We start from the raw sequence: 26,964 nt of genomic DNA on the forward strand, positions 1-26,964 counted from the left end.
AGAAGGACAGTAAGGTAATATGCCAGTTCTTTTGAGCATGTAACCAGTGTTTTACATTTTATGCTTTTAACATATGTTATCCAAATATTTATTTATTTATTATGTTCAAGGCATAGTATTTCATGTATCTTCAGGTAATAATAATGGTAATTCATGTCCAATGTGTTTTGCATGAACCTCAATCCTGATCCTTCATGTATCAGTATTAAAGTTGGCTTTAGTAATTTTATTTTCAAAAAATATGCCTAAGAATCATAAAATTGTGGAGTTGGAAAGGGACTCTAGGGTCATCTAGTCCAACCCCCTGCAATGCAGGAACCTCAACACACGGTTGCCCGCCAGTTTGAAACCTTACTGGATCCTGCTTAGCTTTGTAAATCTGCTAGCAGTTTTATTGCTGCACCACTAGGAGGATGAATGAAGTATAAATCAGAGGAATACCCTCAACCCCACCCCCACCCCCACACTAGTCAGAGTAGCTATAATGGAGATAGAGTTATGTGTGTAAAGTAAGGAAATGCGCTTCTTGTGTTTGCAAAATGTACAGTGGTACCTTGGGATGTGAACGGGATCCGTTCCGGAGCCCTGTTCGCATCCAGAAGCAAACGTAACTAGTGACGGCACATCTGCGCGCGCACGTGTCGCTTTTTGCCGCTTCTGCGCATGTTCGTGACATAATTTTGAGCTTTTGCGCATGCACGAGCGGCAAAACCCGGAAGTAACGCGCTCCGTTACTTCTGGGTTGCTGTGGAGCGCGACTCGAACCCGCTCAACATGAAGCATATTCAACCCGAGGAATGACTATGTGAGAAATCTGAAGGAAGATATTAAATCAACTACGTATACTTAAAAGGAGTAAAGGGTTTAAACAATATATATTTCTAATAGGATCAATCATAATACATGTTTAAAGAAAATGGTAGGCTTGAAATTGCATCCCAGCAACATTCATGTACTCTTAAACCACATCAGATTTTATGGTTATGAAATAAGTGTACAATTGGAGGGAGCCAAAGCAACTACTGGCCATTGAGAATAAGGTTTTGATTAAAATGTTGCATTATCAGGTTTGTAAGATTGTGATAATTCCAGCTCCTTTGTGAAAATGGAGAATGCGAACCAGTTTCTTTCCTGGGTGCTTAGAACCACATGAAATGAATGCAGGTTGATATAGTGTGAGCTGAACGGACAAAGTCCAAAGCAGTGCAGGCTGTTTTTCTTGGTTAGAGGAAGGTAAACTTGGAATTGTTTGATGCGTTAGTGTCTTTTGAAAAGAATATAAGGATTACCAATACAGTGGTACCTCGGGTTACATACGCTTCAGGTTACATACGCTTCAGGTTACAGACTCCGCTAACCCAGAAATAGTGCTTCAGGTTAAGAACTTTGCTTCAGGATAAGAACAGAAATCGTGCTCCGGCAGCGCGGCGGCAGCAGCAGGAAGCCCCATTAGCTAAAGTAGTGCGTCAGGTTAAGAACAGTTTCAGGTTAAGAATGGACCTCCGGAACGAATTAAGTACTTAACCCGAGGTACAACTGTATTTTCTTAAGCAACACAGCTCTGGATCTTATGAACAGCTCAAGACTCTGAACCTGATGGGGGCCTGGCAGGGTGGTTTGTGCTAAGCATCAGAGCAGACTAGAGGAGAGGTCAGTTGGAGGACTGTAGCTGTTACTTGGTTCACAAAAAACAGTAAAGCATACACCAATATAAATGGCAGATAAGATGGCAGATAAGTAGCACTTCTGCATCATTTTAAAAACTCGATTGCTATATCTATTCTTTCCTTGAAAAAATGCATCGGATTGTACTATTTAGATTATGAGGATGCTTTGCTAGCTTTGAAACTGTGGCTGTGATTAAAGGGGAAATCTGCTGCCTGCTGTGTGTGTGTGTGTGCATGTGTGTGTGTGTGTGTGTGTGTGTGTGTGTTGTTTTTCTAAAAACCCACGACTCCCATTCTTGAATATTCAGAAGCAAAGTTTATTTTGGATTACCAGAGAGGTTAAAATGTTCACCTCCTAAGATCAAGACATTAAATTCCCTCATCTCTTGCTGTTTCCAAGAAATGAGGTCTTGCAGCACCAAGTACAGTTTTGTGCTCATCAGTAAGAAGATAAATCATTCTGTTTTTCCTCTAAAGGAGATGGTTTCTAAAAATAGAAATGCTAGAGCTCTCATGAACAAAAGAATTCCTAAGATCCACCTCTGCTATTGTCCTTCTCTCTTTATCTGTACTTCTACTGCTTTTTCCTTAACAGCTCCATATTTTTAATACTTCAAAATTTACCTTTCTTTGTCCCTTTATAAAGATTGCAGTTCTCTCCAGCTTCTTTTCTCCCTTTCAAGTGAAACTAGCCTACTTGGTATCTTTTCCCCCTGAACAAACAGGACCCTGCTGTTTGTCCACCAACATATTAATTTCATTTTTTTGCTGCCTTGCAAAACACTCTAAAAAAATGCGAAGAACTTTTGGACAGGCAGTGTTCTAAAACTTCAGAGGTGTTATCTCTTTTGGCCTGGATTTCCATCAGGTTTGTAACAGAAATCTGGAGATACTCCATGTCTTGGCTTGAAGATGGTGTATAATAGAGTCTTTCATTCTCTTTCACGGACGTATTGAAGCAGAGGCTGTTTGGAAAAGATACGCTTCCATCCAAGTTACGGCATGGCTGTGCATCTTGAATCAAAGTCTGACAGTGATGATAAATGTATTATATGCACATTTGTTGCATGCATGTCCTGCTCGTGGGTTTCCCTTGGACATTTGGTTGGCCACAGTGAGAAGAGAAATGCTGAACTAAATAGGCTTTTAATGTGGTCCAAAAGAACTCTTTGTATGTCCTCAGACTAGTGGGAGAGCACTCGGTCTGTTCAGTCCAAACATAACTGTTTCTCCTGGTACAGGTTTTGGAAAAGTGTTCCATTCTGCAGTTGTTCAAAGTATTTCCGTTTAAGTGTGGGAGATTCATCTCTGGATGCCACTGATTGCATTGTACACGCCTCCTTTCCAATTCTCAGATTAGTTTTGCTATTGGTTTGGGTTTTTTTTTTAAATCTTTGATCTCTGTTTTATCTGTATGTGCAGCATCTTCTTTTTTAAAGGGAATAGCCCACATGAAGCATAACTGGCAAGGTTGAACTTTCTGTTTGACTTGCTGTTATGTGTTACATGTGTATACCAGGCAAGCTGAGAAGTTGGCCTGAAGGCAAACTCACACTGATAAAATGCTACATCTGTCTTTGGCCTGGATTGGCACGGGCAACTTTTCCTTCGTAGGATCTTTGCAAGTGAATATCAAATTGAATTGTAAAGCTTGCCTACAGTTAGTACAAAATACAAAACCTGCTCTTTTATTTTCTTCTCTTTCATGTTCATTGCACTACAAATGTAAACAATGCCTGATATAACTGGGATCCTGTTGCATTTCCAGTCCATGAAGGCATTCAGGTGAATGTACAAAGACTCAGTCACAAAAATGGACGGTGCAGATTCAGGCTTTTTCAGTTTCAACCTGATACTCCTGTCCTGTGCTCTCCAGTAGCACTTGGTTGACCCTGTAAGCTCTGGCATTTTGCCAAATGTACCTCTTTCCTTTAGAGCCACATATTAACAATATTTTTATTTGTAACAATGTATGTCAGCAAAAGGGACGCAGGTGGCGCTGTGGGTTAAACCACAGAGCCTAGGACTTGCCGATCAGAAGGTCAGCGGTTTGAATCCCCCAACGGGGTGAGCTCCCATTGCTCGGTCCCTGCTCCTGCCAACCTAGCAGTTCGAAAGCACGTCAAAGTGCAAGTAGATAAATAGGTACCGCTCTGGCGGGAAGGTAAACGGCATTCCGTGTGCTGCTCTGGTTCGCCAGAAGTGGCTTAGTCATGCTGGCCACATGACCTGGAAGCTGTCTGTGGACAAACGCCAGCTCCCTCGGCCTATAGAGCGAGATGAGTGCGCAACCCCAGAGTCGGTCACGACTGGACCTAATGGTCAGGGGTGCCTTTACCTTTACCTTTTTATTTGTAGCAATGTATGTCAGCAAGATGCCACCATTCCTTCCACCTGCTGGTACTCTCAAAACTGTAAATCCTCTGCTGAGTTATGGCCAAACTCCAACTCTTTTTCTCCCCAGCACTTGTTCCCTGTCAAAATAAATAACAGCGTCAGAGAGCAACTTGTCTTAGAATTACAGCAGGGGTAGAAAGGGTTAAACTCCCAATCTGTGATCCCAGTAATCCCCCCCCATGCTATTTGTTGAAAAACAAAACAAAGCCCTGTCCATTAAATGTGAAACACATATTCAACATCATGTGTAGTTTGGGCGTTAGTGTTATAACCCTAGTGCTTCTGAGTTCTGCATTTATTAAATTGGTTCTGTTTGCAGTATCATCTCCATTTTATTTGACTAACATCCAGGTATTGTTAAATTCTTATCATCAGTTGAAAGTTAGTGAAAACCCTGATGCTCCACCATTTGGGGACAAAATGGGTATGAAATATACATGCCAAGTTCGGTTCTTGAATCATGTTAAAACCACCTTTAGTTAGTACAGTATATGACTTCTGTAGTTCCTCTCCTTAAGCCATTTTATAAGCAGTCAGGTTCTGGCAAGGAAAGGACTCTTTGGGGAAAGAGCCATAGCTCAGCAGCAGAGCATCTGATTTACACGGTGAAGTTTCCAGGTTCAGTCCCTGGCACCTCCAAGTAAGGCTGGAAGAGACTCCTGCCTGAAATCCAAGAGAGCTGCTGCCAGTTAGTGTAGACAATAATAGGCTAAACATACCAATGGTATGACTTGGTATAAAGCGCCATCCTATGCGCTGTGGCTTCAGCAGCACACAGTTTCCCACTGCAGAGCATCTTGCTGGGAATTTTGTAGAATTAAACCAGATTACATTGCACTTTGGCATAGAATTGGGTCCTAGAGCTGTGTATGGATTCTAACAAAAGAAAGGGTTCAGTGGAAGCTTTGGCCAGATATTGGTGGATGCTTCCTTTTGCCAACGTAACAAGATTGGGATGAATCAATCCTGCATTCTACACAGAACTGGAAGTGCCTGAGTGTGGGCAAAGTTTGAAGCATTCATTGCAGACCTAGCAGGTCAAGATATACTATCATAATGTGTGCTTTAGCGCACCCTCCATGTGTTACCAGGTGTTAGCAGGGCTGTGTGTCTCTCACACCCACTCCTGTTTTCTGCACAAAAGAAAGCCAACTTTCCAGTGTGGAAACACAAATTTCCAGTGTGGTGGTCCAGTTTGGCTCAAGAGGTGGTAGAGGTGGTTGGTTGGTGGGTTGGTGGGTAGGGTGACTTTAACTGTTTGTCCACAGCTATGATATCGATTCGGATCTGGCCATCTGCACCAGCAGTTTGTGTGGGGTGGGGAGGGGGGAGAGAGAGAGAGAGAGAGAGAGAGAGAGAGAGAGAGAGACTCCCTTTTGCTTCACTTGAAATTATCTCACTTTGCAGAGGAAGCAAATTTGTATTTTGATACTAAGGCACTATAATGGGTGTTTGTTTGTTTTTTTACTACTTATAAGATGGATTCTTGGACATGCTTTATTTTACATCTATCTTGTTTCATTTTAAACTGCTTAACTGCTAGAATGATTATATATCAAATTGTTGGTGCTTGGGATTAAACAGTGTGGGTTAGAAATCCCATACTAATCCAAACCCGCCCTGAGGAAGGGACACAAACTGGGTGGGTTTAGCTGCTTGGAAAGCTTTATAGCTATAACATTACACGTTTTGTAAAGTACACTTGAAGCCCCGGTATGCTGCACAAGTCAGGCATATGATGCTGCCTTTTCTCTCTTGCAGATGAGCCCAATCCTTCTCCTTGTGCTGTTGTCTCAAACACAACTCACAAGAAGGAAGCCTGGTAAGTGTTGAAATTGCTAGAGGAAGAATTACAGGGCTTGGCATTTTTAATCTCTGTGGGCCAGTTCCCAAGGTCTTTCATTTGTATTGCAACATCAAGCTTAGTATAATACCATTCAATATAACATGTGTGCCTTCACTCATGTAATCCTTCCTGGAAAATTTCCCTGGGTTCTCGTTTTGAAGTGGGTCATAGTCAAGTCAGAGAAGCTTGCTGTTCAGGCCATTGGATCAATTGATAGAACATATACCTGCCACTTGATTATTGATCCTGGGACTATTCAACGCTGAGCGATGAGCAGTTGGTTATAAACATAACAAACAAACAAACTTGAAAATAAAATCTGATAAATCAGTGAGACTTGTTGCCTAGCAAAGGCATATAAGACTGCAGTGTGAGCTCAGTCTCTAGGCCTTTATGTTGCATGAAGCTTCAACCATTCATTATCAGATTTCTCTACTCTTCATTGTTCTTTGGGCTTGGCAGAGGATATGTTGGCTCAATTAAGTGCTCTTGTTTTCTTTCCCTGCCATCTGGGATGACCTTGGCCAAGGAAGATGTTGAAAGTACTTGCATTACGGAATTCCGATGAAGTGTATAGTTCATTTCAGACAAGTCTGTTTTTACTTTAGCCCAGAGAGAAAACAATCCAAACATAGCTTCTGCTGAAAGAAGTTAGCATCCAAAAGGCGCAAGGAGTCTAAAATGAATGAGTACAGAGATTCAGTGGTGTAAATTGAAAGTACAAAAAGTAAAACGATGATGGAACAATGGCCAGGAGGTGGGACAGCTTCAGATCCAAGTGGCATGTTACGTTAACCAAACATTTTTAAAATCATGGTTAGCGCTGGGCATTTTCTTCCCCCTCCCCCAGAAAATGTAGAAGTGTGAGTCTCTAATCTGGATCTGGACTGTGAAGCACCTCAAAAGTAGTGTTTACTGCAAGTAGTGCTTTTGGGCAGCCAATAGCAGATGGGGAGAACAGGTGTTTTGTTTTTTTCTGGCAGAAAAGGCATGGAGAAAAGAGAGTTAGAAAACAAACCTGCTGTACAGCTGCTTTTTCTAAAAAAAAAAAAAAAAAGAATCTGGGAAGTGACAAGCATGTTTAACATAACTTGTAGTTTGGCCCTGTGACTTTGCTCCAGAACCATCATGGCAAATTTTATATCTCTTTAATGAGGTAAATGGTAGAAAACAACAGCAACAAAAAACACTGCTAATGAATATGGCTCATGACCCAATGGCAAGTACTACAGAGTCGCTTAGCAAAATTAAGGCTGTTGCCAGTGCTGGAAATGAAAGGTTTCTTTTCGATAATTGAACAATAGTAGAAAATGGGCTTGTTATGAAGGGACAATGTAAACTTTAGATAGCGTTATCTAGTTAGAAAGATATACGAAGTCCTGTCTCTTTATGATGATAAAGTGACTAAAATTGGCTTTGAGGGGTACAAAAAATTAAAATTGTCACAGTCTCTGCATTCCGGTTTAAAATCTAAAGGCCATACTATGAAAAGAGAAAGATATATAATGAGGGTAAAATAGGAGAATTCAGAAAAAGCCAACTTTAATACAAAAACTTTCTGGTTACATAGTAGCCAGGTAGAATAGCTACTGAGGTGAAAGTGCTAAGAGAAGGGGATCCAAATGGCAGTAGCCACCAGCAAGTTGAGCTGATAGAGTAGGGCTTTGAGGTGTTGTGTTGCCTTTTGTGAAGAGGAATGATTCATCTGAGAATGTTGTTGTTTGAGTGATGGAAGTGCACAGGGAGATGTATACAGGCATTTGAAATGTTGCACGCACACCAGTTTTCCATGCAGCAGCAAAGGGAGGGCTGTGTAGAATGCATGATCTCAGCTGTGACTTAAGAGTCAATAAATAGTTCATGATTACAAATGCATATATCTTTTTAGAGCAACAATTCAATACATTTCCTTTAGCTGATTTTTGTTGACTGTTCTTTTCAGCACCAAGGCAGAAGACCGTTTAAAATCCAGGAAAGGCTGTTACAGAGCAAAATCTAGGGGCTCAGCAGATCAAAGAAGCACGACTGCCTTGTGGGATTGCTCTACACGGGAGACAATGGGTAGTGTCTCCAAAGAAGAAAGCACTTTAGAAAGACTCCCTGGTTTGAAGGATTTAGCAAGCTCCAAGGAAGCAGCACGGAAAAATAATTCTTATCCAAAGGAACCCACTTCTGCAATGGAACTTAACATTATAAAAACTGTGCAAAGGAATACGGATGATCTAGAAGGGGAGCTTGAGCCGTTAGACCCTGGCAAAGCAGCAGTGGAAACTTCACCACCCCCTCCTGGAGCACAGACTGTTAGTGGGGATGAAAGACACCACAGCAATGAACCAAAGCAGCTAGAAGCCTTCAGCAAAGAGCACTTAGACAAAAGGCAAGGGTTGGGAAAGAAGGGCTTTCGGAGGCTTGACTGGCTTTCTGAGCACAATGAGGGGCTAAGGCCTCCCTACAGAAATGTAAATAAGCCAACAGATGTAGCAACAAACCTGGCCGTTAGGGGACAGTCTGCACGAGAAGCTTCTTTGTTAGCTCTGCCAGTATTTAGAAAAATGCAAAATCCTCACCCAAGTAAAGCGAGGACTGTTGAGAGTGCACTCTCCCCCAGGAAGGGGCAGGCAATGGACTCGGATTTAGCCGAAGTAAGTTCTGCGAACACTGCTGAGTGGGCATTACAGATGTCGGGGCATCAGACAGCCACGGACCTTTCTGTCCGCAAACATGCTTGGACTGCTAATGCCGGAGATGTTTCGGAACGTGTTCCTCTGAGATCTGTGAAATCTCCTTCCTGCAGCACCTATGATGACACAAGACCCTATATGTGCAACGCCCTGGTGGAGGAGCAGGGGAAAGATGGCGCAGCGCAGGAAGAGGACCCAGCTGTGTACACATGCATTGAATGCAGCATCTATTTTAAGATGAAGGAACATTTGATGGACCATATGCTTCAGCATAACAGGGGACTAGGGCTGGATGAAAGCAGAGAGGGCATTGGAGGTCAGTGTCAGTTGACCTGTAGTGAATGTGGATGGGCTTTTGGGGACATTGGTTCTCTAGAGCAGCACAGGAGACTCCATCAGGAGTCCAGAGAAAAAATCATTGAGGAAATTCAGAAGCTCAATGAATTCCCAGATGAAGGCCGTGATGCCAGGCTACAGTGCCCAAAGTGTGTGTTTGGAACCAACTCCTCTAAGGTGTTTGTCCAACATGCAAAGATGCATGTCAAGGAGAGGAAAGATCAAAGTTTGAAGAATGTGAACTTGTTTGGCAGTTCCAGTGGTAGTGATCCACGGGACCGCTCCATGCACAACATATATAGTAGACATTTCAGGCCAAATGATCATGTACCTCAAGTGGCGCATGCACACAGTAGCAACAAAGGTCTTAGCACTTGCATGCTTTGCAGCTTTCCAGCCCCAAATGAAAACATTTTAAAAGAACACATGAAATATGCTCATTCCCACTTGTCCTGGAACACGGAGTCTTTTGAAGCAGATGTAAGCCAGCCTGGAACTAGTAGGGATGCCTACAGCCCTAGCAGGTCAGGCCGATTTTCAGAAACTGATTATTTGAGCAAAGCAGGCAGACATTTCCCCCAGTCCCACTGTGAAACCACGTCCCACTATGAATCCCTTCATGGCTTCACAGTGGGCCACCAGAGACTTAATAAAAGCAATGGCACTAATAAAAAAGAAATCCCAATGCCTGGGTTTCGGGCTAGGAAACGAGCTCCCTATAGCTCTTCACATAAGATCTTGTCTACTCTTACCTCAGCGAAAGCTTATTCTCCGCATGCCCTGAAACAAATAAGGAATAAAAGCACAGCACCGCCACTTGAGACTGAGAGAGAGAATGCCAAAAGCCACCCAGGTGAGCTGGAGGAACTCCAGCACAAATGGTTACCCATAAGCGATATTAGGAGTATGGAAGAAGAATTCCCTTTAGCAACAGAAATAGAGTTAGCAGAGAATAGATATTTCAGGCCTGTTGCTATTCCTCAATCTGCTTTGGACCTCAAAAGGAATTTCAGGGGCACTTTGAAGGCAACAGATTATCCAATAGCATCAGCGGGGCAGCAGCATCAGTTACGTCACATGGTCCCCATTGTTCTTGTTGATGAGATTAATATTTATCCCAGAAAGATGAAGCGGCCCAAGATGAAGATTCTCAAGAAAAAGATGTTGCCTCCTTCCCAAGAGTTTGGAATGGATGAATCCCTTCCCTTAGGCGTCTTCCTATTAGATTCCTCTTTAGAAAGCTCCTTAGAACTGGATGACCTTCTGGATGCAGATTCATTGATGCTGAAGAATGAGGAGAGGAAATGCCCGTACTGTCCTGACAGGTTCCACAATGGGATTGGCCTAGCCAATCACGTGCGGGGCCACCTGAACAGGGTGGGTGTGAGCTACAATGTCCGTCACTTCATCTCTGCAGAAGAAGTGAAAGCTATTGAGCAAAAATTTTCCTTCCAAAAGAAGAAGAAAAAAGGTAGTATGTATTCAATTTATAATTTTTTCAATTTTTCTAATATTTTTCATTCCTTGAAGATGGGTATGTATATTCCCATATTTTCCCTCTCAACAATAGATGTTATAGCATCTTTGCAATGTCTAATTTTCATAGTTTGTTTTTTAAAAAAATAAATCATGTGATCTAGTGGGGATTCTTTGAAAGCATTTATTGCCTGTTCTTTATGTTTTAATATGACACTGATTATTATCCCCTCTTTCACAGTTGCAAACTTTGATCCAAGTACTTTCAGTTTAATGAGATGTGAATTCTGTGGGGCTGGCTTTGACACACGTGCAGGATTATCCAGCCACGCCCGAGCTCACCTGAGGGATTTTGGAATCACTAACTGGGAGCTCACCATCTCACCAATTAACATTTTGAAGGAGCTACTAGCCAATTCATCAGAATACCCTATGCTTCAGTCTGCACTAGGAACAGATCCTTCATCGCCAAATCAGGAGAGAGAGATGCTTGGGTTTGGGCCCTGCAAAAGCACGACCCCCATATCTGAATGCAGCATTTCACAATCACCTTTCTCCCCGTTCCCTCCTTCCTGGGGAGATGAGCCCATGCAGCCCTTCAGAGATGGTAAGCAGAATTTCAGAATTTTACATGCATCCTGGAAACAGTACTTATATTAGTAAGCGTGCTACCTCCTTAACCCTGCCTGGTGACCTTTACAGAACAACCTGAAGGAAGTGATGGTGATTATTATGAACTATAGTGATAAGCAGAGGTAAAACACAGGATTCAGACATTTCCTAGGAGCCCATGGAGAGGAAGACATCTGGATGTTCCAGGGAGAGGATGGATTCTGATGTCCATCTTTCCTTCCATTAATGTGTTGAGTGTCTAATTGAGATGTCATGCAGTGGCCCAAGTCTTCCCAGAAGTCATAGACAGGTCTAAGTCCTACTTCAGGGAAGGCTTTTTGAGATAAAGGAGTGTATATATAAACACACACATGAATGCAGGTTTTGGTGTCTTCGGGTGTCTTCCCGTGTAAGAGTTGGGGTGTCTAGGCGACGTTTCGACGAGGTCTCACTCGTCATCTTCAGGCTGGTGCTTTCGGCTTCTTGTTACTGGAACAGAGCAGGATCTCAGTGTTTGAGTTCCTATAAATACTGTTGAGGGGGTGTGGTATATAGCCTCCAACGTTCTGGGCAGAGGGGAAGTTCCCAGGTTAGTGTGTCTTTTCTTCTTTTGTTCCTTAATTACTTGAGGGATATCTTGAGTGATTTCTTGAGTGATATTCTGAGTACCACTTAGGTGGGTCATTAAGTGTGGATTAGTTGCTAAAGCTTTCGTGTCTTGACCTCTTGAGCTTGTGAAGAGTTTTTCTGAGAAGATGGCTGTACTGCACTTAGTTGTGCTCTGGCTTGGCTTCGTGTATAGGGGCGAGCTGTGGTTTTGTGCCCTGTGCCAGCCAGATCTGTGTAGGGATTGCAGAGGGGTGCAGCATCCGGAGGTGCCACTATGGTTTGGCTACTGGATGGAGTCTGTAATTTATCTGTGGAGAGGGTCTGGGTTTGGGTCTGGTGTGGTTGATTGGTGATGGCGTTCTGTGTGCCTCTGGTTCTGGTGTCGGTTTTTGTGGGGAGGGCTAATTTCCAGATGTCTGGCAGGCGGGACGTGTCGTCACGCTTGTTCATGTTGTGGGGGTGTTTCTCTATCTCGATGGCTTCCATGATTATTCTCTTGTGGTGATGTTCCATGTTAAAGAGCAATTTGGAATCTGCAAAATTAATTTCGTGTCCTGTTTCTTTCATGTGTTGGAAAAGAGAGGAGGTTTTTTCTTCTTTTTTGACGGCATTCTTGTGTTCTGCGATACGTGCATTTATTCGTCTGTTTGTTTGTCCAATGTACGTGGCTGGGCAGACTTTGCAGGGTATTTCATAGACCCCTTGGTTTTCCAACTGGAATACCAAGGGGTCTATGATAAAATCCAGTTGGAAAACCAAGGGGTCTATGAAATACCCTGCAAAGTCTGCCCAGCCACGTACATTGGACAAACAAACAGACGAATAAATGCACGTATCGCAGAACACAAGAATGCCGTCAAAAAAGAAGAAAAAACCTCCTCTCTTTTCCAACACATGAAAGAAACAGGACACGAAATTAATTTTGCAGATTCCAAATTGCTCTTTAACATGGAACATCACCACAAGAGAATAATCATGGAAGCCATCGAGATAGAGAAACACCCCCACAACATGAACAAGCGTGACGACACGTCCCGCCTGCCAGACATCTGGAAATTAGCCCTCCCCACAAAAACCGACACCAGAACCAGAGGCACACAGAACGCCATCACCAATCAACCACACCAGACCCAAACCCAGACCCTCTCCACAGATAAATTACAGACTCCATCCAGTAGCCAAACCATAGTGGCACCTCCGGATGCTGCACCCCTCTGCAATCCCTACACAGATCTGGCTGGCACAGGGCACAAAACCACAGCTCGCCCCTATACACGAAGCCAAGCCAGAGCAAAACTAAGTGCAGTACAGCCATCTTCTCAGAAAAACTCTTCACAAGCTCAAGAGGTCAAGACACGAAAGCTTTAGCAACTAATCCACACTTAATGACCCACCTAAGTGGTACTCAGAATATCACTCAAGAAATCACTCAAGATATCCCTCAAGTAATTAAGGAACAAAAGAAGAAAAGACACACTAACCTGGGAACTTCCCCTCTGCCCAGAACGTTGGAGGCTATATACCACACCCCCTCAACAGTATTTATAGGAACTCAAACACTGAGATCCTGCTGTGTTCCAGTAACAAGAAGCCGAAAGCACCAGCCTGAAGATGACGAGTGAGACCTCGTCGAAACGTCGCCTAGACACCCCAACTCTTACACGGGAAGACACCCGAAGACACCAAAACCTGCAAACACACACATGTCTCAATAAAAGACAAAGTGTGGGAGCAAAGAGAAGGAAACAAGTGTCAAAGCCTAAAACTGGTGTGTGTGTGGGAATGAGAAAAATATTGGGTGGAAGTGAAGATGAAAGAGGAACAGAGCAGAAAAAGATTGAGTCAAAGAAGAATGTATAAAGGGGGGGGGATGGAAGAGAAAATAAATAATGATAGTTTGCTAAGTGAGAGGATTGATTCTATGGGAAGTGGATGTGTTAACCAGGACCACATAGGAATGCATATGAGTTGGGTAACATTTTTCTTCCTGACCTCCTAGGCAAATCACCAGACCAATTTTTTAAGCAGCCAGTCATAATTGGGTGCTCAGGTTTTGCACCCCTGATGAAAAAGTAAACTGCAGATCAAAAGTAATGACTAATCTTTCTCCCATCTGTAGTAGGAAGTGTTCAGTTATTTTCTCCAGTCGTAATATGAAGTTTGCCTCAAAATCTGATCTAAATCTAAAACAAATAGGAAAATACATCATGTTGCCATGTCATATCCTTACCATCTGGCTACATTTCAGGCCAGCCTGTTCTGACCTAAGTTGTCTAACTGTGACAACTTAGGTTCTTACTATTAGATTTTTGTCTGTACAGCTTGTCTACTCTGGGCATGGTTCTGAGGTTTTCTCACTGGAAAAACTTTCATGGTGCAGAAAGAGACTATAATAAAGTTGTCATGATGTTACTTAAACGATAAACCGCTTCACATACACAGTTCTACAAGGGTATAATTACTTTCAATCTCCATCCCATTCCTATTATCTTGTATTCTTTAAGCTTTATATTAAACCATTTTCGGCCAGTAGTCTGAACTTCGTTCATTAGTTTGAAGAATTGATGGATACTGTTACATTGTAGGCGCATGGTATTTAGCAAGTGACATATTTGTGATCTGTAATACCAACTAAGGTAGAAAATAGATTTCTGCATAGTTTCTTCTATAGGACTTGGAATGTATTTCTGATCCCAAATCCCATCTTGTCTATGCTGTTTAGTGAAGTCTAAAGAAAAAGGTGTGAGTGTGTATTGCCACAAAGTGGCCTTGGTGTTAAGGAGCCGATACAAGTCCTCCTATCTGTGGAATGGCATTTAGCAAAGGCAAGGAATGCCAAATGGCAGATTCAAAAGGAATTTTGCAGGCATTGCTACACTGTGAAATGAAGAAAAGTTGTATGTTTGGCTCCAGGAAATGGTCTGTAGGCACATAATGCCTATCCACAGTTCTTGCCCTGTGAGCTGCCTGGATGAGAGACTGCTTGGAAGCCATAAGTAAGTCACCCTTTAGAAAAGGAGCAGGGTATAAATGCAATAAATAATCAATTAACATGTTTACTAGCCCTCAATATATCATTCATTATATACAAGCTGCCAGATGGACGTTTCTGCAAATAAATGTTTTTATCTAAAAAGCAACGGATGGGAATAATGGTGTGCATTTCTAACTCTTATGAGGTAATCTATACTAAGAACTGTGAAAAATCAGCAGTTGGCTTTGCAAAGTGGAGACATCATGTAGCTAGAAAATTTGCCTAAACACACAAACAACTGTCAGAAACTGCATATGGTGTCATCAGCATGCACATACCTATTAATTTACCTATCAATTTACTTAACATTCTTGCAGTACTGAGGACAGCAATACAACTTATAGGAAATTATGGTGGAGACTGTAACGGAAAGCTGACTGCAGAAAAGTATCATGCTGTGTTATGGGAAACCAAACATTCATGGATTTCTGTTGCTAGTCAAATGCATTAAGGTTAGCAGTGACATGAACAAAATCTTTGATGCCTTGTCGTTCTGGATGCATTCAGAAAGGAAATAAAACAGCTTAATTGGCATTACTTACTCAGCTTTAAGTTCTAGTAAGAGAGAAGGGTACTGAAAGCAAGGTAGGGAACATGGACCAAAAAATGGATGGCTTCATAACCTTTTCCTGATTTGTGGAAGAAGGATTGCAGAATTCAGTGGTGCCAAGATCACTATGATATAAAAAGAAAAAGTAAAACCTCCAACAACTTCCCTTGATGGAAGACTTGCAAGTCTTCGTCTCAAAAGGTGGTTGCATTTGTACATCATGAAAGGAACAGGTATTGGGTGCTAGACAAAGGTCAGGGGATTCTCAGATCTGTGTATGTCAAAGATGTGTGGCCCTTCAGATATTGCTGGACTATAACTCCCCTAATCCCTGACCTTAAAGGTAAAGGTAAAGGGACCCCTGACCATTAGGTCCAGTCGTGACCGACTCTGGGGTTGCGGCACTCATCATGCTTTATTGGCCGAGGGAGCCGGCGTACAGCTTCCGGGTCATGTGGCCAGCATGACTAAGCCGTTTCTGGCGAACCAGAGCAGCGCACGGAAACGCCATTTACCTTCCCGCTGGAGCGGTACCTATTTATCTTCTTGCACTTTGACGTGCTTTCGAACTGCTAGGTTCGCAGGAGCAGGGACCGAGCAACCGAAGCTCACCCCGTTGCGGGGATTCGAACCGCCAACCAGTGGCGTAGCGTGGGGGTGCAGGGGGGGCCGGCCACACCAGGCGCAACATCTGGGGGTTAGGGTTAGGGGGCGCAAATCCACGGGTTAGGGGGCGCAAATCCACGGGTTAGGGGGCGCAAATTACTTGCCTTGCCCCGGGTGCTGACAACCCACGCTACGCCACTGCCGCCAACCTTCTGATCGGCAAGTCCTAGGCTCTGTGGTTTAACCCACAGCGCCACCAGCGTCCCTATCCCTGACCTTAGGCTATGCTAATTGAGGATGATGTAAATTGGAATGCACAGCATTAGGAGGGAAGGCCAAAGAAGGAGTGGCTGCAGCTCTGTCTCCTGTAAAAGCTGATTCCTCCCTCAGAGTGAAGCTGTAATCAGAAATAAAAGCTGCCAGTCAGGAACATGGTCATCTGAGGACATATCTTTATATAAAACCTTCTGGTGTTTCTGCTTTCACTACTATAGGCAGTTGTGGAAGATGATCCTTTAAGAACAAGAACTATGTATCTCTGCTGCATACTGACAGCCAATATAGAAAGTAGTTTAGCCTAACCTGACTACAGTACAGAGAAAAATGGCAGCATTTTCAGGCAGCAGTTACATTATAGCTTTATTATGTAAAATATGGAAATACAATGAGACTAAAGTGACTAGGAAGATGGAGTCTGATGTTAGTGAAGAAAGCAACTCTAGAATGTTTTGCTTCTCCTCATGAAAAATACTAGGAATTTATTCTCTTCTTCAGCTCAGTTTTCAGTAATATGTTGAACAGTTGGGTTTTCTGTAGGCAAAATGGAGATCTAGTTTGAAACCAATGCTAGCCTGCAATGAGAAAATTATAGCTCATCCTTTACAGATCATTATTTATCTTAATGCAAATGCCTTTTGCTTTAAAATATTATGAGTAGTACTCCACTGAACTTTATGCTCTCTCTAATTTATCTGTATCCATAAAATACAGACATCTCTATATTTTCAAGGCCTTACTAAGCCAAGCAACACCACAAAGAACAAAATAATTTTTTATTATTATTTAAGCAAGTAGCATTGGTTGATTAGATTTCTGGCAGGCTTTTATGTAATTTGGAAGTCTGGGGAAATCTCCCATTTGGATTAACCAATTCATTATAAATCTCGGGATAAAGTGTTCATTGGATTCCTAATACATGCCCAGAGTGTATAAACCCTAGAAACATGGGGAACAATGTTCCTCTTCTTAAGAAGTGGTGTCTTGTGGGGTATTTTTGTTTGTTTGTAGATAGCGAAGGTTTTCAAATATAGACGTTGAGAAAGTTCAACATTAAGACACTTCTTTTTGGAAGCTAATTGTTCATAGGCTCAAATTCATTTTGTAACCTTAGCAAAGAAAAAGAATGAATTTGTGATTTTAACCATTCTTTCCCTCCTCTTTGTGTGGCAAAAACACAGACCAGCATTGTGTCACTCTGTCTCTATCTCTGCATTTTTTTGCCAACCACTGGAAGGTCATGTACAATGAAACTTAACTGCCATGCTTTCTTACTCCCCAATCCCCGGTGACCTAAACCCTTCATGGATATATTTTGAGGCATGTATTTCAGATATCCCCTAAATCTGTATACATAGATGGCTGGGTCTCTAACTCGTGCAAAGTCTGTAGATTCCAAAGAGGCATGGACCTTATTTTGAGTGGCATGTGGGCTAAAAGCATCTTGGTCATTTTTTATTTTATCATCTGGACTTCCTATTCTTAATGCTGACCCTAAACTGTAGCATTCTGGTTTTAGATAATTTCATCTAACCGAAGCCAATTAATCATTTTTACCTCTTTTTTCAGGGTGTCAATTCTTACAATGAGATAATATATTTTCTAGAACTCTTGAGTTGTTACTATTGATAAAATCCCTTTCTTTGGCAACAGGAAGTGAATCAACAATTTTCATAGCTTGGTAAAAATGTTGTAAGAGTGCTGAAGACCCAAGAAAACTACAGAATACAAGGTTGGATCAGAGCTGTTAAAACATATATGGTCTATGAGCCCAGCCTGGCCCACAAAGTATATTCTGTCCATTCTACAGCTGCTAAAAGCATATGCCATTACAGAAGAAGGAAAGAGGACCCCTTCCTAACAGTTTTATTAAAATCAGTTGTCACTTTTTTATGCACCTAGTGCTGGTGAAGAAAATGCATTATTTGCCTGCTGAAAGGCAGTTCCTTTTTTTCTGTCCCTAGGCATTTGCTTAGTGATGAGTTCAACTCCCAACTCACATTACTGGAGATGAAAAATATATGAATACAGTTACAGAGAAATGAAAATTTAAATATAGGAATAGAAAATTTAGATAAATGTGAAATAGGGCTTACACCCAGATAAGTGGGATTATGATTGCAACAAAAGAGAGGCGATATTTGCATTGCATTTCACTTTCAGAAAAATGGTCTTCTGATTGAAATATTTCTCTCCCTTGTCTTATGGCTCAAAAGCAGCTTTGCTCATCCTGAACTGATGGAGAGGATGTTGGATTTTAAGCACACTTTAGTGCATATTTATTCTTTTTGACATGGTTCATCTTTCTTAATCTTCAGAACAGAAGGGAAGATCTGTTTATTAGAATAGGTGCAACTGAAGCAAGGAATAAAAAACCAGGATGGAATTTACTGTCTTCTATTAAACTGTCAGCTTTCTTTGTATCTATGATCTGGGCCCCTCCATTACAAATGGGTTTGGACCTGAAAAAAACCTAACTGCAATGCAAGGAAGTGTCCAAAGTGCCAAATCTGATTGGGATTTAAGGGAAGACAGTCTTCTTTAGGCAGTTGATCTTTATAAGTGGATCTGAAGGAAACCCTGTTTTCTCGGCCTTGAGATAAAAGGGGGCTTTTCATAAATTACAACTTATTTTAAAAATTACAACAGATACATAAATATGTTGTATTTCGATTAATCTGTTATCTTGCTTTGCTACCTATACAGGAGCAATTGCTGTTTAACTAGTATATAGATTGAGGTTGCAACTGTGAAAGCTATATCCTCCACCACTTCAGTGCATTTGAGTCATTTTGTAGTTTGGGGCTAGAAAACTGTGGCCATTCAATTAAGTGGTTTTCCAAATGAAGAAACAGGAAAAAAATGTTTTAAAAACTGTTCCTTAAAGATTCAGAGTGTTTTTATACACCTCACGTTGCTTGTCTGCTGTGAAGCTCTTTATCTCTCTTTCAGCAGTATTATTCTGAAGGCGTTCTGGCCACAGAGTGCATCTTCTTCTCTCGGTTTTTTGTTTTCCCCACCTGCCCGCTCGCAAACTGGCCCCCTTTCCTTTTCTGCCTCCTCCGTCCTAGCTGTGGCCAGGAGAGTTAGGTGCTCTACTGCTCTCGTCTGCTGGAGCCTTAAGCGCGCGGCTTCCATCCTTGCTGGCTTTCCCTTAATCTGCCGTTCGATGGTGGAGTAGTTTTGCCTGGACCCGTACCCTGATCGCTTCGTGCTTTTCGCTGCATCTCTCTGAGCCTGTGGATTCCTCCTGGTTCGGCTGGGCCGGCTTCCCTTGGGTGGACTCGGCGCTCGACTACTCCACCTGATCGCACTCAGTTGGAGTCTCGGCGCTCCGCCGCCCCGCCTGGCTGCCGCCCCGCATGTGCCGGACCCAAGATGGCGGCCTCCACCCCCTCGCAGCCCAAAGCGACAAAAGCGGTGGCGGCGCCGCGGCCCCGAGAGGATGAAGCGAGCGCGGGTCCTCCGCCCGAGGCCGGTAAGTCCCCGGAAGGCGAGGAGGAAGACCTGTCCGTTAGGCAGGAGGGCCGATCGGGAGGTGTCATGCTGGAGACCTGCTTTTCCTTCCTCGCCCCCCCCCTCGCCCGCCGCCTCCGGGGCAGCCCGGTCTGCGCCATCAGGGATCGCGGCGCCTGTCCCTTTCTGGGGGTGGCGTGAGGTCGGGTTGGGTGGCTGGCAGGAGGCAGCGCCTTGCTTCTCCGAGCCGAGTCCGTGTTACCTTTCCTGTCAAGGCCTGGTAGCCCGCGGCTCTCCTCCTCCTTCCCCGCCAACGGGGCGCCCGGGTATTTCGGCCGTGCCTTCCCCGCTGGTCAGCATCCTTTCGGCCGCCTCCCGTTTAGCCTCTGCAGCACCCGGAGCCACTGGCCAGCGCCTGTCACGTCTGGTCCGCGCCCTCCGGCAGCAGCTGGTAATCGAAAGTGAGACATTTTTTAAAAAAAATAAATAAAGCATCTTTTGTCCGCTGCGAGAACGGGAATAATCCACATCGAGGCAAACCGGCTCTCGTTTCTTTTGACTTTCTAACCTCCCTTGTGGATATATATTATTAAAGTGAATTTTGAAAATCCTGAAAAGAATGTTACTGACTCTCGTCTAAAGCCCAAAGTAAGACCAAGAATGGGTTGTATTGCAGTATGAGAAATATGCATACCTAAAACATAGGTTGGAAATTATTTATTTTTTAATGCAATAAGTTATCTCGTGTCTGTTTTGGCTATCCAGCACTCTGAAGGTCAGAATGGCTGGCTTCTGTCTTTTAATCTTGCCAGTCTAGTAATATAAACAATAGAAAACAGTAATTCTGCTTTAACCTGCGTTTCTGATTGCCTACTTTGTTGTATACTTAAACTATTTTGAAGAATCAAAAAAAAAATTGTAGCTGATATTATCTCTGAATTATAGTGAATTTGTCCAGAAAACAACAGTTGGGATCAGTCTTACTTAGGCGAAGATTCCCTATTCTGCTTATCTTCCCCATCCCTATTTTTTTTGCAGTTTGAGCCTATGTGTGTCTATTCAGAAGTAAGTTATTTATTTATATTTACATATAGTATTACAATTATATTCTGCCATTTTTCCAAGGAGCTCAGGATGGCATACATGGTTCTTTCTCTCTCCACTTTATAAGGCTAGTTTAGGTAGGCCAGGCTGAAAGAGTGTGACTGGCCCAAAATCACTGGGTAAGCTTCGTTGCTGTGTGGAAATTTGAATCAGAGCCTCCACAGTTTTATTTGGACACCACAATCCCATGCTGATTCTCTGTAAAAATAGCTCTTCCCAGGGTAAGGGTGTTAGGATTGAACCTTCAGAAATTCTCATTGTCTGTTTTGGGCTAAATGACTTTTTGTAATGCTACTGTAGTTCTTTTCACAGTACTGTATCTGTTGTTGGATCAGAAGAGATTAGTTTACACTTGACTCCTTGTCGGAAACAGTTTTATATAATGTTATGTCACTGTCTTGCTCTGGCAAAAAATGTTTCCCTGTATTGAAAATATTTATACCCATTTTCTTTTGTTTGTAAATACTGGTTTCTTCATCAATACAATTTCCCCCTGCATCTGTTCTGGGTTCTTGTGTGTATAACTACTGTAAATGCCACTCAGTGTGGTGCTTTGTCCTGCAACTGAAAAACCCTGCAACTAGAAAATAACTAATTGGTGGTTTAGCTGATGTGTGACTATTGTTATTGTATTAATCTAAGGAATTTGCTTAGCTCATCCAACAGACAGCGAGTAACCAATGTTTTCTGTCTTCTTATCTAGCAAGACAGACTTGTTTATTATAATCATGCCTTAAAATGATAAAACCATTAAAGGCCATTAGTGTTAGTTCATTTTTAGTGAATTAGTCAAATTGTAATCCTAGACACACTTAATCTGGAAAAAAGTCTCATTGAACTCTGCAAGACTTAATCATTTGCAGGAATTAATCGTTTTTTGCTTTTCTTAACTGGCACTATGAGGCAAATGTAGCTTGTATGGTGCTTAATCTCTTTGCATTATTAATTTTCCAGCTCAAATCCCATATTCTCTTTTATATTTTGGTAGTTATGGCTTCTGAGGAAGAAGAAGAGATGGTCACTGCAGAGATGGGGTCACCAGCCCTCCAGAAGAAAAGTTCTCTGGCTGGGTCATTAGACCATATTCCTAACAGAATAGGAAGCTCACTGTCTCCTGAACCTTCTAGCAATAAGGCAGATTCCCAGGATTCCAAAAGTGAGTCTGTCTTCTGTTGAGGTTGCTGCTGAGCCTTGTCCATGGTGTATGTGATGGTGACAGTCCCATTAGGTGGCTTTAATGCAGATCTGAACCCTTTGATTATCACTTGTTTTACAGAGTGGTGTCACTGCTTATAATTTACACTGTCTCTTGGTGAAATAATTTGAAAGGTTTCATGACTAACAAAAGTATTGTTCACATGAAAAAAATAGCAAAAAGAATTCAGTGTGTTTCAAAAGTTTGCAATGTTTGTGTTAAATACTGAGAGTTTAATAAAATGTTTCTTTTTCAATATGTGGTGAATACAGTATACAGTATTTTCCCTTTTTTCTTTTTTTTTGGTTTATGTGAGAGTACATTGTGAGCAATGAGCTTACCAAATAGCTAATTAATGAACTTATTCAGATATGATCTACCAACATTATGTACCATTATTGATTTGGGGGTTGGGGTATTTATCCCATTGCCTGTTACAGTGTACAGCCAAATAGCCATTTTGTGGTTTTTCTTCATTTTAAAGGAAATGTAGAATATATGCTGTGAGGGATCCTAACTTTCTGAGTTAATATTGTAATGCTTTTGAAACCAAGAGGAGATAAATATTTCTGATTTCAGCTTTAAAATGATCACAAGTAGCCACTTGGTATAAATATTATTTAAAGCATTTTTACCCTACTCTGTGGCTGAAAAGGCTCACAGCTTACAGTCTAAAAGACACAATACCAAAGGAAAAATGAATGAGGAAGGAAGAGAAAAATGAGGAAATTCAGGCATCAATTCTTAAGGTTACATTGTAGCTCTTATAATGACCAGCTGAGATGGAAACAATTCAGGGAGAAGAGGGGTCTGATAAAGCTGGTCTCTCAGCAGACAATCAAATGGCCCTCCTATATTTACCTCTGCTACAGTCTGATGGAATAGACTTCATTGTTTTTGACTGTATTTGGATAGGAGAATCAGACCGTGATACTTGAAATGTTACTGAAAATAAGAATTATAATGTTTTGTGAACAAGGAGACTAAAGGGGGTATTTATAGTGTGGCTTTCACCGACTTAGCATAAGGTGCATGTCATCAATTTTGTGTGAGGACACAGGTCAAAGTGATGGTTGCAGGGCGGACTAGTAGTTGTGATGCTGATTTTTGCAGAAGGAATTTGACCATCGAGCACCATTTTTTACTAAAGCTTAGTGAAGTCATCTGTTGCAAAATAAAGAGCCAGTCTATTTAGCGAGTCCAATGCTAAACTGATGATACCTGGCTTGTTTATGGAGCAGGGTCCAAATCAAGATAACGTGGTGTGCGCTTGTGCTCTACTGACTGGTAGCAAAGGCAGTGTGGGGTTAAGCTTAACCTTGTCTCAATAAGTCACTCTCCTCTTTCCAGCACCAAACCTCACAACATGTGAGGTCTGTGGCGTCTGCTTCGAGACCCGCAAGGGCCTGTCCAGCCATGCCCGTTCTCACTTACGTCAGCTCGGTGTGGCTGAGTCTGAGAGCAGTGGAGCCCCCATCGACTTACTCTATGAACTGATGAAGCAGAAGGGCAAAGTGGACAGTGGCCCCATCTCTCCAAGTCTTAGCAAAAAATCTGCTTCTCCCAAAGAAGGGACTGCAGGGTCCTCACAGCCGACACTGCTGCCTCCCAACAAAGCTACGGAACGGCCGCAAGAGGCACCTATAAACAAAGCAATCAAATGCCCTCCAGGTTTCACCCCCAAGAATGTTGCCCAGCCAGGATCTCCCATACTCAAGAAAGTGACACCTGCTCTGCCTGGTTCTCCTCTGCCAAAGACCCCCGAAGACAAAAGCCCCAAGCTACCGCTGAGCCCTCTGCAGAGTTCTCCTAAAGCACAGTGGTCACAACCGGAGGAAGAAGGCCCCTTAAATCTAAGTGAGTCTGTTTGATTCTGATCCTTCTTGTGAACAGGAGAGCTGGCTTGCAGTTTGCTGCTGCAGGGAGCTCTTGTGTTTCACATTACCTTGTAGCGTGAACCAGTGTAGGGCTGCCCACCCCAAGGCACATTTTACACCTATTGGCTCTGCACGGGCTGCTTGCTTCATTCGCACATACGGCATCTTGCATACACCACAATAAAGGAAGGGCATAGAGGACTTATTGCATAAGTTTGATCTCCTGCAAAAGTGTCCCTTCCTATTTCTAGAACAACTGATGAACTTTCACTGTGATCCTTTAGTGTTGTCCCGAAGGGTTTCTTCCCTTCTCTGAGCTGGGTGAGCAGGAGTTTTTAAAAATTATTATTCCTAGGCACCTTTTTAGTAAATCTCTTTTCCCAAAGCGGAAGTTTCCTCAACTGGCTCTTCCCCGAAACCCATCTCTAAGAGGGTCAGTCATATTTATTTTATTCATTGGATGGGCCACAAAGCCTTCCCATGTGTCTTTTTGATTTGTGCCTGGAGATTTTTAAACTCACTAGTGAAAGTAGGGATGTTTATCTCTTGAAGGGAGAACAACTATAGACACTATATGTTTCTTTCCAAAGCTCTGAGTGAAACTCTTTTCAGAAGAAAAGACTGAGAGACCCTCTGAGATCTTCTGCATAGCTGTTCATTTAAAACCAAAATTCTTAGCAATCTTTCAGAATAAAGAGTGAGGAATTTAGTGCTCTCAGGACCTAATTAAAAGCAATTTCTGCTGCATCTGAGCCATTGCTTCCCCTGTTGTACATTATCTGTTTGCCCTTCTTCTCAGGGCCTATAGTAAGGCTTGTGGACTTGCAGCTGATGTTGGAGACTAACATAATCTGTGCTTCTTTGGGGCTATAATATTCAACAGTGTTTTCTATTAAAGCTGGCAGAAATGGCACAAGCCACCCAGTATCCCTGCTTCAGTCTTGTACAGTGTTCTCTTGCATTGGAAGGAAATAATAGAAAATCAGCACTACTTCTGCCATTTCAGTCCTTTTTAAAAGCCGTTTTGCAGCTGTTGCTGGTGAAGGAGTAGTGAGTTCTCACTTGGTGTGATGAGGCAGAGGTAAGGAGAATCGTAAAGAGAGGGGAATTTTCTGGTGCGCTTGGCTCAAGGTACCAAGGCCAGTCCTATCTGGGGGTGGGGAAAGCTAACAGTGCACAAGGTGTGGTATCGTCTATTGATCCAGCAGCAACAAAGTCTTCAGCATTAGTTGTAAGGAAGTGTTGGATGACATCCTGACCTGTCCACCCCACAACTGAGTTCCTGCTTCTTTCATGAGGGAACCTTCAATTTAAAAGCCCCTTTTCCAAGTCCTGTTTGCCTTCTTCTCTAACTGCATTGTCATGGGCCGCAGATTCTTAACATAATATTGTGGTGTCAGTTGAGCACTGGAGTCCTTAGATATGTTGTGATTCTTCCTCAAGCATACAATTGAAAAACAGTTGCTGAGAAACTTAACACCATTTATACAGCTGCTTCCCATTCCCATTTTGAGGTGTAATCCATTCCTAAACATAACTCTTTGCCCCAGGCATTGATATTTTACCTGCACTTCATATTTTTGAAATTGCTGCGAGAACCTTTGCTTTTATTGTTCTTTGCTTTTATTGTTTTTTGCTTTTAGGCTCTGCCTTGGCTGATAAGATTTTGAACTGTTTCATCCGGTCAGTTGTATATGAAAGTGGAGGTTTATAACCAACAAACTTTGCAATTTTCTAGATAGCTTACATGACTTCTTTGAGCATTCCTGGGAATTTGAATTTGCTTGTGACGGAAATTGGCATAAATCTGCATGAACTAAAATACATTCTTAAAGTGGCAGTTCTGCCCTCATTGAGTAATAACAGCTGTCAATTCTGGGTTCAACCCATTTCTTCCTAATGGCTTATACCACATGCTGCTGGACTTTGTAAGAGTCATAGCACTGAAAACATCACTGCTGTCCATCTTTATTTTGAAATCAAACCCAAAGCTTAATAGCGGATCAAAGAAGCCTCATGGACCTTACAGGCATGAGAAACAATTACAGTTTGGAAAGTGTTGTATTTAACATTGTGCCATTGTTGGGGATGACCATTTACATTAAGATTCTTCAGTCTGAAGGATTGAAATGGTAGGCAAAAATGCAAATGCTTTGGACCTCTTAAATTGACGGTTTAATTTTTTAAGTCACTCTTTCTGTTTGCCACATTGCTTTTCCAGCATGAACCCAGCTGGCAGCCTGAAGTGTTGCTCAGTCTGGGACTAGGGCTGTCTGACACTCTGCAGTTTTTGACATTGCTGTTTTCAAAAGTTACTGGTGTCTGAAATGCCTGATGGTTTAAGCTGAGATGGAAAAGGCTTCAGCATCATGTTTTCAGGAAAGAGAGTGTTTGAAAACTTGACCTGGGCCACTAAAAGGAAATCTGGTTAAATGCAAGTCTTTTGAGAGAATTTCTGCTTAACTGTTAAGCCAGCATCAGTGGGTACAGGTGAATAACTTGGCTTTCCTTTAGGGCTGCTTGCTAAATCCTACTAGGAAACCACTTTACCATTTCTGGAGTGAGAAATGGGGCCTTTAGAACAAAAAAAGGAGCAAGATCCTTTTCAGGTTGTAACGGGTACTTGAGACACATCAGTTGTGTGATCGTATCTATTGTGATCAATGTGTTCTTTTTTCCGCAGCTGTAGATAGTGACTCGGGCAGAGAAATTGACTGCCAGTTATGTGGTGCCTGGTTTGAAACCAGAAAAGGGCTGTCAAGTCACGCTAGAGCCCACCTGAGACACCTGGGAGTGAGCGATCCAGATGCTAAAGGATCTCCTATTGATGTTTTAAATGATCTCATCAAAAGCGAAGACTTCAAAGGCCGCCCTCCCTCTCTCCTCCATAGCGAGAGAGAAACATTAGGGGAGACTGGGAGCTCTGATGGACCCAGCCCAAAGAGCACAGCTACAGCAGCGCCTGCCACAGGCATGAAACAAGCACACGCACCAAGGCCTTTGGGCAAACAGCCATCTGTACTCTCACCTCACTCCCCTCCACCATCCAAGAAGTTGAAGCCACATGGCCACAGGCTGTCAGCTGCGGCCAGCCTGCAAAGGAAACAGGGTCTTTCTTCCAGTGCGTACTGGGCAGCAGATGCTGAGATGGCTCCACTCAATCTCTGTAGGTTCTATCAGCACTGGCTCCTGTCCCCTCCTCTTCCTCTCCCCCTTCCTAGTCTTGTTTATGTGACATGGAG

General features: G+C 42.6%; 1 protein-coding gene across 18 annotated transcripts in view; it reads left to right on the forward strand.

The window, feature by feature from the left end:
* WIZ (WIZ zinc finger) overlaps positions 1–26,964 on the forward strand; it is a 60,073-nt gene that overhangs the window by 26,533 nt on the left and 6,576 nt on the right. For 5 of the 18 annotated variants that reach the window (XM_083490692.1, XM_083490693.1, XM_083490681.1 and 2 more), the window contains exons 3-8: positions 5,826–5,886; positions 7,853–10,401; positions 10,645–11,010; positions 21,639–21,806; positions 23,196–23,702; positions 26,406–26,888. In XM_083490692.1, coding sequence (XP_083346818.1) covers positions 5,826–5,886; positions 7,853–10,401; positions 10,645–11,010; positions 21,639–21,806; positions 23,196–23,702; positions 26,406–26,888 — 4,134 coding nt within the window. The remainder of the gene's footprint in view (positions 1–5,825; positions 5,887–7,852; positions 10,402–10,644; positions 11,011–21,638; positions 21,807–23,195; positions 23,703–26,405; positions 26,889–26,964) is intronic. The other 13 variants (XM_083490697.1, XM_083490695.1, XM_083490696.1 and 10 more) reach the window with 8 other exon arrangements.

This window comes from Podarcis liolepis, assembly GCF_965112155.1.
Source record: "Podarcis liolepis genome assembly, chromosome: 2".
Taxonomy (NCBI): Eukaryota; Metazoa; Chordata; class Lepidosauria; order Squamata; family Lacertidae; genus Podarcis; species Podarcis liolepis.